Source organism: Calidris pugnax, unplaced genomic scaffold (assembly GCF_001431845.1).
Source record: "Calidris pugnax isolate Ruff unplaced genomic scaffold, ASM143184v1 scaffold24, whole genome shotgun sequence".
In the NCBI taxonomy this organism is placed as follows: Eukaryota; Metazoa; Chordata; class Aves; order Charadriiformes; family Scolopacidae; genus Calidris; species Calidris pugnax.
The window spans coordinates 20,261,574-20,272,399 of NW_015090922.1; the positions used below are offsets into that span (position 1 = coordinate 20,261,574).

The 10,826-nt window shown below is 41.5% G+C and overlaps 1 protein-coding gene across 1 annotated transcript in view; it reads left to right on the forward strand.

Moving 5' to 3' along the window:
* The window catches only part of AHCTF1 (AT-hook containing transcription factor 1), a gene marked incomplete at its 3' end in the record, with an annotated part of 39,996 nt that extends 29,193 nt beyond the window's left edge, over positions 1-10,803 (forward strand). The window contains 12 exon segments of the mRNA XM_014950482.1: positions 96-240; positions 333-464; positions 1,547-1,694; positions 1,783-1,933; positions 2,237-2,350; positions 2,816-3,011; positions 4,302-4,499; positions 6,401-6,839; positions 7,138-7,240; positions 7,780-7,886; positions 8,714-8,898; positions 10,003-10,803. Coding sequence (XP_014805968.1) covers positions 96-240; positions 333-464; positions 1,547-1,694; positions 1,783-1,933; positions 2,237-2,350; positions 2,816-3,011; positions 4,302-4,499; positions 6,401-6,839; positions 7,138-7,240; positions 7,780-7,886; positions 8,714-8,898; positions 10,003-10,803 — 2,719 coding nt within the window.
* Between the last annotated feature and the right edge of the window lie 23 nt (positions 10,804-10,826).

Below are 10,826 nucleotides of genomic sequence, written 5' to 3' on the forward strand. Positions count from 1 at the left end.
CCTTATTTTCCTTTAAACTTTGAATAGAATAATTTGGTGGCATCTCCTTGGTTATATTATTCATATCCCTTTACATCTCAAAAAATTAATCACAGGTGCATGGTGGAGGCTTGGGGTCTGTTGCATCAACGTGCCACTAAGTTAAACATAGAAGAGCTGTTAAAACACATGTATGAGACCTGTCAGGAGATGGGACTGATGGAAGACTTGCTGAAGCTGCCTTTCACAGACACTGAGCAAGTAAGTGTGAGCAAGGAAAAATCGTAATTGTCTCTTTGAAAAGAGCAAAGGCAGAATCATAATAGGTTTTTGAAATGTGCTCTTTCTCACAGGACTGTTTGGAGAAGTTTTTAAGGACCAGCGCTAGTGTTCAGAATCAAGAATTCCTTTTAGTCCACCATCTGCAGCGTGCCAACTACATTCCAGCACTAGAGCTGAATCAGTCAATTAACGTTAATCTTATGGTAAGTGTAAAAGTTCTGTTCTGTGCAATAGTATGTTAGGTGTTAATAACTGGTTTTGATAGTACTCAATAAAAATCCCGCTTTATTTCTTATGCCATTCTTTGAAACACTAGAAAAAAGTTTCTACGCCTTAGGTTACAGTTGAAGCTAAACATTGAACAAAGTATTTCACTACTCAAAAGCAACTCTGTGAAGCTATAAATTAAATGTTATGCACCACGGTTGACCCCATTTAAAATAGTTTGTATGCAACTGAGGAATAAATATGTATCTTTTCGATCAGCTGATCTTATCATTCAGTTGTTCTGATATGTAAATTATGTGTGGTTCAGATTATTGAATGTTGTTTGTGTCACTCCTTTCTGTGGCATGACGAGGATTTTGTATGTCGTCTCTTGTGTCCTGCACGTGACTGTTTTTCTAGCTGAGAGCAGGCTGGATGCCAATCCACAGAGACAATTTGTGTGGTGGTTTTGGTGGTTTGTTTTTTCTATTATTATTATTTTATTTTCTCACTGTATAGCGTGCTCTGCTATTCCACAACTTTCATTTTACCGCTTTTGTGACAAATTCATGTCTAATTTCTGTTTTTTGTGATAGCCAAATTACATTTTGACATCCATACAAGTATGTATACATTACATCTTACATACATGCAAGTATGAATTTGCGTTACAGATCTGTGATGCATTTACTGTTTTCTGGAGCCAGAGTTTTCCAGTGAATCAAAATTCTAGGGCGGTTTTGGAAGTTTTAGGTCCTCCTTTGAAGTCCTGTCATCCAGGCAGAAGGTGTGTGTAGGTTCCTTTTTCTTACTTGTTTTAATATTCACATCATTTTGTCCAAGGAAGTTTCCGTTTGTCCTGCATATTCAGTCACCTCGGACATTGGTGTTTTAGGAAAACCAAGGGAAAGCCTGCTATGTAGTAAGCTTTTTAAAAAGCTGTTCTGTGCAGTGGTTGTATTTTACCGTATCTGTAGAGGAAATCCATTCACTAATTAGAAATAGCACAGATAATAGGTCTGTGCTATAAATTTCTTGTCATTAGTTAATGTGTTGCGTTATGCTTTTCCTTCATCAGAATGATCGTGATCCTCGGTTGAGAGAGAGAGCTGTTGCCAGAAATTCTATATTAGACCAATATGGCAAGATCCTTCCCCGAGTTCAAAGGAAGCTGGCTGCAGAGAAAGCCAAGCCTTACCATTTGCCTTCATCGTGCTTAAGAGAAGGTAACTTTGAGGGGGGAGGAAATACAGTGGAGAACTAACCATCCCTTTGGTTACACCAGGCTGATATTTTTCCCCTCTTGCTTTACAGTCTCAAGACCAAAGCCATTATCAACAGTAGCAAAACCAGCTAATGCAGGAAATGTGCATACAAGAGCAACTTTTATCAGTAATGTATTGACCAAAACTGGAGAAGTCTGGGCAGGAAATGAGCAGAAAACCAGATTGTCACAAGGTCATAGGTAAGCAGCCTTTTAAGAAAGTTTAATCTTGAGCTGCATGTTTGGAGAGAGAGAGACAGAAAAAATCCTTTTGCATTATGTGAGTGTTATGGAGGGAAGATGCACCTGAATAAAGCTTTGTTTGGCTTTTTTGCACCTCCAGTATATAACATTTAATAATCAATACATCAAAACCAATGTTTGGAGAGAGTGTTTTTCTGCTGTGGTAATCTTAATTATGGAAACAGTACGAGCGGCATGGTCAACTAAACTTGAGTTCTGGTACGTGTGGGGGATTGAAAGTCAGTTACATTTTCCTTTTAGTTCTAGACCTCGAGCTGCAGAACCCCCGGCCACAACACACCCTCTCCCTGGCGAAGAGATGCACAATGCATTTGTTGGGACACCCGTCACAAAATCTTCACCAAAATGTTCCAGGTATAGTAGAGCTACAGGATGACTATTCCAGAAGGTGTTGCTTCTCACATATGTATGTACATGTGTGTATGCGTAGACTTTGTGTCTGTGTTGTGTTTGCATTCAGTTTTGAATGAGCTAAAGAAAAGGTCAATTTAGGGTCAGAACTAAGTGGAGAGATTGAAGTGGTCCCAGCATAGAAATGGAGGTGAATTTTCTTCTGGCACGAGATTTGAATGACTTGTGTAACTTGAAATGGGATTACTTTTGCCTCAGAGGTGGTGATTTGGGAAATTCAGTATGAAATGTACGGTAATAATGGAAAAAAAGGAAAATGCCTAATACATCCTCTAAACTGTGGGTGTTCTCCCATATTTCTTGCTCATTTAATGTTTTTCTTGTCTATCATGTCAGATTTCTTGAACACAGCATGATTTTTCCCTGTTTATAGATTTATTTTCCTCTTTTAATTGCATCTCTTAACAGATTGCTGGATTTAGTGGTTCGTCCAGTTCCTTCATGTACTCCAGCACAGGGTGGTAGCTGGCAGTCACCATGCAGAGCTTCCACTTCATTTATGGCACCTAGCCCATTGAAATCAAATATGCATGGTTCCATCTCAGAAAAGAATTTTTCAGGAGCATCAGAACTGAATTTACTCCAGACTCCTCTTGTGGTTAAGGTTTGTATATTACAAAAAAAAACCAAAATCCAGCATGAAAAAGGAAAGAAACCCAAAGCCTCTAAACTTGATTTAAAATGAAACCAGCCAGGCATTTAACAGAAACACCATTGCATTCAAATGGTGTAATATTTTCAGTATGCATGTGGTGATTGTAGATACGGTTCTTTTGGAAGCAGTATATTGAGACCAATCTTGAGGGAAAGTTTAGTGCTAATTTAATTGCAGTTTGCATGTTGTCCCGTAGCATTGTGAAGTACATTTGTTTGTATTGCATGGAACAAAGTAAGTTAACATTGGACTTTTCAATATTCTGAGATACTTAAAGATTCAAGTTTTAGCTTAAGCATCTCATTATTTAAGTGCTCAATAGCTCTGTATAGTTTGGCTTGCATACCTACAAGTGAGAATGTATATGCTTCAGTTTCTTAATCCAGTTAAATGAATGACACGCAAATGGTGTCTGTTAAGTGATGTCACTGTCAAATTCAGTGATGGCTTTTTGCAGTAATTTTAGTTGCTGTGTTAAACTGTGTTTCCACTCACTACCGTTGAACTCTTATCATGCAAGGAAATAACACTTGACCTATCTTCTTGCTGCTCATCTTTTTGCCTTTTATATCTGAACAAAATAATTTTGATCTTGCTGAGTTATAACCTTCTTCTTATTATTAATATATAGTGTCCATATCATTAAGTTAGTTTCATTATTCTCCTTTTAAACCCTTTCAAAACTGTAAAATCTTTTTTCAGGTTGAGGTAAGAAGAGCTGAACACTTTAGATGAAGATGTGTAGGTACTTTTACAGCAGTGCCATTTAATTTCGCCTAGTGTGCAGATTGGTTAATTAGTGAAAACATAAGTTATTACTGTTGCTTTGCTGATTGCCATTTCGCATGGCAGTGTTTTCAGTTAATGTATCCGGTGTAACATTTGAAATTGTATGGCTTTCAGAAGAGCAGTGTAGAAATTGCTAAAAGTACTGGGATGGGAGATAACATTGCCATCAACATGGTGCCATATCCTTGTTTATACAGGAAATTGATTTGAAAAAAACTGGTTTGTGTTGACAACTATAAAAAAAACCATGCGTCTCATGTTTCGAGGTTTTCTTACCTTTTGGAAAAAGAGCAGTGCAGAGACAAAACTTTGTCCTGTCTGTTAGTACAAACTCAGTTTGTAATTTAGTTTAGCTTAGCTTTAGTTTAGTTTAGCTCTTTTGACAACAGAAGCCTTCTGTTTTGAAGATTTTGTGGGTTCTAAACTAGGTGTTTTTATTTCTTTTCATAGAGAGCTCAAGTTTTGGCCACATCTGCTTCTGGTGTTCCTCGGTTTACTCCTCAATCTATTCTCAGATCCAGCCTTCGCACCACACCCCTAGCAACTCCCTCCGCCTCTCCCGGACGATCCGTCACTCCTCCTTTACGACCAAAGGAACCTGGAATATCTTCCAGGGAGGAGAACTCAAACACAACATGGACTGCTGGGGTAAGTTGGGCTGTAGTTAGTGATTTTTCCAGTTAAAGGCTTTATAGACTGCGTTTGGATTTGGATTTGTATAGCGTTTGCCCAAAGTCCTTGTATTGAGAACTGGAATTGCAAATCAGAGTGGCAGACTGGCAGTTGGTCCTCAAAGGCTGTTAGACCTTCTGTAGCATCACCTTCCTGCAGGAAGATGTTCATACTAATGCCATTGGCCTTGGTGGTGGTTACTCAAGTGTTGTTAGGAGCTGGGAATGTTCAAAACTGCTAGTTCTGCATTGTGGTGTTACCTTATCAAAGGGTGGTTTGGCAGGTATGTAAGGAATATAGATTGAGCCAGGTGATTGGGTTTGTTAAACCTTGTGAATTCAACATTTTTGGAAGCACTGTAGTCATGAGCTGCATTGCCTTTCGGGCTCTCTTTCTGTAAGGCTGGATGTACTTAAAGTATGTTAAAAAAGACTCCTGACAAAGAGAGCTGTAGCGCTGTCTGTTCTCCAGCCCTCAAGTTCTCAGTGGGATAGCATTTGGATAGTTGTCAAAGGAAGCTGACCCATCTGCAAGTTGTCCCCTTGTACTCCTCCTTTTATTCTTTTGCCCTTGTGGCCAAGAACACCAATAGCATCCTGGGGTGCATCAGGAAGACTATGACCACTAGGTCAAGGGAGGTTATCTTACCTCTCTACTCTGCCCTGGTGAGGCCCCATCTGGACTATTGTGTTGAGTTTTGGGCTCCCCAGTTCAAGGACAGGTAACTGCTGGAAAGGGTACAGCAGAGGACTACAAAGATGATTAGGGGCCTGGAGCATCTCTCTTACAAGGAGAGGCTGAGGGACTTGGGTCTTTTTAGTCTGGAGAAGACTGAGAGCAGATCTGGTCAATGCTTATAAATACTTAGAGGGAGGGTGTCAAGAGAATGGGGCCAGTCTTTTTTCAGTGATGCCCAGGGATAGGACAAGAGGAAACGGGCACAAACCTATAAGAAGTTCCACCTAAACATGAGGAGGACCTTCTTTACTTAGAGAGCGGCAGAGCACTGGAACAGGCTGCCCAGAGACGTGGTGGAGTGTCTGTCTCTGGAGACATTCAAAACCTGCCTGGGCACGTTCCTGTGCAACCTGCTCTAGGTGGACCTGCTTTGGCAAGGGGGTTGGACTAGATGATCTTCAGAGGTCCCTTCACACCCCATCTAAATCTGTGATTCTCTCACTTGGATTCCCTCATTCAGCTCGTCATGCAGTTGTCAAAATAACGTACCAAAATCAGAGGCAGAACGGGGACATTTTCTAGTGTCTAAATGTACAAGCTTTCCGTACATGTGCTAACAAATTGTCATGGTCAGTTTCTATTATACGTTTTATCGCCTGTTATAAAGAGCTACTTAATTATAATGAGAGGCTCCCTCTCCTATATGAAGTTCTTACTGATACTGTAGTGTGACCAGATGAATTTACTTGTTCCGTGCTCCAGGCATAGGGAAGAGTAAAATATTTTAGTGGTGCATACAAGTTGAAAAGTGCAAACGTAAAGAAAGAGAAATCTTGAGTTAGGATTTTAGGTTTGCAAAGCTCCCTCTTTTGAAAAGACACCGGTGAACCCAATGAACAGCCTTGCGATGATGGGATAAGCAAGCACTTTCAAGATTCAATTCTTCCTAATCCTCCAAGGTTCTGGAAACTCAGTAAGCAGTCAAAATTGTCCTTTATTTTGACAGTTGGCCTTAAAAAACTAACCTAGTGCTAAAATGAGAATTAATTTTGTAGGGCCTTGCTTTCGTAGGGCCTTGCTTAAGTTGACACTTGTAAAACTTACACTTCTCAGTCTATGTTTGTCCTTTGTTCAATTTTTTGCTTTGACAAAAAGCATCTAGACGTTACTGATTGTCACTTTGAATTTTTTTCAAAAAGGTGACAGAAAATGATAGAGCACTGTCTGGACCTTCACCTGAGGATCATCATCATGATGATGGAGTGGTGGAGGATGCTTGGTCTGGAAGCAGAAGGAAAACAACTCTGTTTACTCTGAGCAATCCTGAGGATGATCATGCTGAACTGGAAGAGTCTTCAGAAAGCACACCTGGAGATGGTTTGGAGAAAATGGAGGTCAGCAAAGAAAATAGTAACATCTCTGCCAGGTCAGACCAAACTACTTTGGAGTATCACGACGCAAAATCCCTCAGCGATTTTGAAGATGATGTCATCTTTATAGCTGCTAAACCAGCCCATTCTGCCACTGACGCAACTGCCAGTTTTCAAGAATCAGAGAAGGAAAGAGGCAGTGAAATGGTTGAAGACAAACCTTTCCAGACGGAACAACCCGATTCATCAGAACTAAGAAAAAAACCTGGTGTGTTGTTATTAAGGTTCCTCAGCTCCTTTTTATTTTCTTTTTCTTATTGTAAATCACAGGAGTGCCCGAGTCAATGATCTGTTTGTTTTCTTGACTGAAAGGATGTGTCAGAGTTCTTGTTTTACTGGAGAGAAGAAGTCAGACCTTCCATGCATTTGAAGTCTTGGTAGCATGATTTAGTTAGATCCCTGTCCTAGATGAAATGCGTAAAGGCTCGCTTTAAGATCCTATGAGCATGTGAAAAGAAATGCTGTTAAGTGCAACAGGGAAGTCATCCATCTGTCTGCTTTTGTAGGGTTTGTGGAAGAATCAAAGGCTGAATGTCTTGCCCTTCCTGAGGCTGGTAAATTGGTGTTCAAAGGCACTGAGGCTGCTCCTTTTGGGACTGCAAGTGAAGGGTAAGTTTATAAAAGAGCTGGCATCGGTTCTTTCCTGTGTTCTTCCGCATAATGGCTTTTCTATTTTCTGTTTTGGGGTGGGTGTAAGTCTGATTGACTAGCTCTGAGGCTGAGCCTGTTCTTTTCAAGTCATTGCAGAGCCCAAAGTATGGTGATAAAGGCTTCATTCAACAGGCAACATAAATGTTTTTACAGTTTGAGGATGCTGTAAGCTAAGCAGATGCTGTGAAGCTTTGTTTTTGTCTGAGCAGCCCTGCTTTTGTCTGAAAATGGTGTAGCTCAAAATTACACCTGAGGTTCCTGCAATGTTAGCGGGTTTATTTGGGGGTTTGAATAATTTGTGGCAGTATTTTGTAGACTTAATTTTTATTCCTCGTGTGTGCTCAATGAGCATCCATTTGCTTATGGAAAGGGAAGCAGTTTTCTCCCCAGATCCTTTGAAAGCTGCAACTGCTTTTTGAGAGAATGTTAGTAGTTTGTAAAGCTCTTCAAGGCTTGTTTTGAAGCTTGACTATGAATTTCTCTTTCTGTTCATGAAGTGAAACAAGCCACCAGGAGTCCAAACTGTCCTCTTCATCAGAAGAAAAAGTCATTCCAGTTGCACCAAATCCACAGCTCTCTGCGTTCCCGGCAAGAGACAGTGAATGTAGGTACAGTGTGTTGGGGCTGTCATGTGAGTGGAGCTCAACTCCTGAAGTAAATTGTGTAGTTTGCTACTACAGAAGAGGAAATGAATAATAATAATAATGTCAGTTATAACAGTTTAAGGGGTGTACAAAATAAAATGATACGATACCAGCTGATGGCTTGCCCGGCCTGTCCTGAGCAGCAGAACCCTGTCCCCCCAGCCAACCCCCATTTACATACCCAGCATGATGTCTGTGATATGGAATATCCCCTGGTCCTGCCAGTGCTCCTTCTCAGCTTCTCTGGGAGCTGAAAATGTCCTTAACTAATCTGAACATTATGTAGCAACAACTAAAACAATTTGGGGTATCAACATTCCTCAACATTCTTCTCATACCAAATCCAAAACACAGCATCTGCTAACTCTATCCCAGCTGAAAGCAGGGCAGGGATCTGCTGCTTGAGTTCCTGTGTTAAAAGATGATGCACCCTTGGCATTCGGGCTGAGAAGAGTAACTAGCTGTGAGTGTGCCTTTCCAGCCACCATTTCCTCCCTTGTTGTTTTTCTGTATGGACTTGCCAGCTGATTTCCCCCTTCCTCTTTTTTTTTCTTTTTCTTTTTGTTTTTTTTAATTTATTGTGGGGCTGCCTCCTTCGCCAGGTAGATAGTTCTGTCTTCTAGATTTTCCAGAAAAGCTGGAAGCCATTCTAGTTTTTTTGCCCTGTTGTATATGTGGCAGGATAGAGAACAGCATTGTTGGCTCCTGCTGCCTCTGTTACTTCCTGTTGCTTAAACCAGTATTATCCACGTAGCAGTTAAGTTAAAATGATATAAATCTCTTCCAGCTGTGATAAGAATCCCTGACAGTGAGGACACAGTCAGTACTCATTCAGAAAATCGCCTCGAGGGGAAGTGTGTGGATTTACCTAAAGAACGTAAACATGAAGCAGCTGCAGTTGAAGAAAATGTTCCTTTTCGGCAGGAAGAAATACCTGTTTCTAACAACCTTGCTAAAACTGAGGAAATGAATGTAAGTAAACTATTTTCCCATTTTCTCCAAAATAGAAAGCAATTTGCAAATTGAGGACAGTCCTGTCTTACTGACAATGAGAAGGCACCCAAAAAGGTCTCTTTTTCTTTAGCTGGTTGACACAAGTGAAAAAACCTCATTACGTGAGGCCAGATAAGTACCAATTTAGATGTAAGTGGCTGGTTTTGGCTTGTCTGCCTTCACTGAATTTAGGAGAGAATGCTTCCTGCTTTCTCGTTCGTAGACTTGTAAGCATAAAAGGACAGTTCATGCAGACTCGCATTTCTTGAATTTAGTTTTGGAGCATGGCATGTTGCTACCAATGTGATGCTTTAGCGACTTTTGTGGAGGCAGGAAGCAGGAAAGGCAGCAGATTCTCTGGAGGCTGCTGCGGAGGGGCTTCTTCCTTCTGCCGTCGTTGGCTGGCACTGCAACTTAGAGGGCTGGGCAAAGGTCTTTACGCAGGGGTTAAATTCTCTTGAGCATCGGAGTCACTGGAAATAGGTAACAGATACTCCTTTTGTTCTCACCCTAAAAGCCCGAGTATGTCATGTGGAGAGAGAAGGAAAGAATACTTGCTCGGTACGGGCAACTGGAAAGCACGAGGTGGAGCTATTTAGAAGAGGTGGTGGTGTCTCATGCAATCCCAGTGATTCCTTAAAGTGAGGTGTTGTCAGGTGTGGGCAGTTTGAGAAAGCGTTGCCAACTGAAACTTAAACTTTTCTCTCACTTTGAGCTTTTTTGTCTCAAGAAAGTTGTCTTTTACCCTGCCAGATGCAGAGTCGGTCACTCTGTGTGCATTTGTAGTCAGCCCGGGAAGTCCTGCAGTGGGATGGTGACTGCCAGCTGTGTATGCAGCTTGTCCTGTAAAACTGCTCACTTTGTTCACGAGTGGTGGCAACTGGTTAGTTGTGAACAGAAACACCAGAGAGGGAGCGTGGGATTGCGTACACCGAGTCCTCCCAGTTACCTGTAGCATTGTATGCTTCTAACTTTACACCCAGGGGTGATCTGAAAGGAAAAGCAGCATTTGGCTGTCCTCAGGTTCCTCTGGGTCAGGTTGAAGTAATGCATATTGCATTCACAGGTATTTTTTAACCTTAGGTGATTGAAGATAGTGCGGGTAAGGCACCAGCCTCCAAAGAAGCACCGGAAACATCACCATACAGTGAACAACTACATCCCTTGGGCAATCTTCAATACAGATATGATGCTATAGAGCAACAGTTTGCATGTGATTTGCCTGATGATAAAGACGATGAATGTGATGCAGCTGAGGCAGACGGAGAGCTTTTTCTATCTCAGAGTAATTTTACTTTAGTCTTGGAAGGAGAAGAAGGTGAAGGGGAGATGGGAGATCCTACATCAGTAGATGCTTCTAAACCGACTGGCACAACAACAGAGGGAAAACCTGTGAACAGTGTAGGAAATCATCCTGAAACCCAAGAACAGGTTACAAACTCAGTGTCCACTGTAACTAATGATCAGGAATCTCAGAATACTGCAGAGTTGCTCCCGTATGTGCCTGAACCCATTAAGGTGGCTGTTGCTGAGAACTTACTGGACGTAATCAAAGACACAAGAAGTAAAGAATTTACGTCCGAAGCTGTAGAGCAATCTCTTCACGAAACCATAGGTAAAAAGGGAGCTAGATTCCAGAAGGCCAAAGCGGCTTTAACGACCGTGCCCGAAGAAGTGGAAGATGAAACCAGTCTCCATCAAGAGGAGTACGTCAGCACTCCTAGAACACGCACGAGGGGACAGCTGAGTAGAAGTCTAAGCATTCCATCTGCAGGTCCTCAGCAACTTCTGCGGGCAGACAAGCCGTTTCTGCTTGGACTGTCTCCTCGGAGAAGTACCAGGCGAACAGAAGAAGCGTCTGAGACTTGAAGTGTCGTAGCGGAAGGAACTGCTCCAGGTGAGCAAAT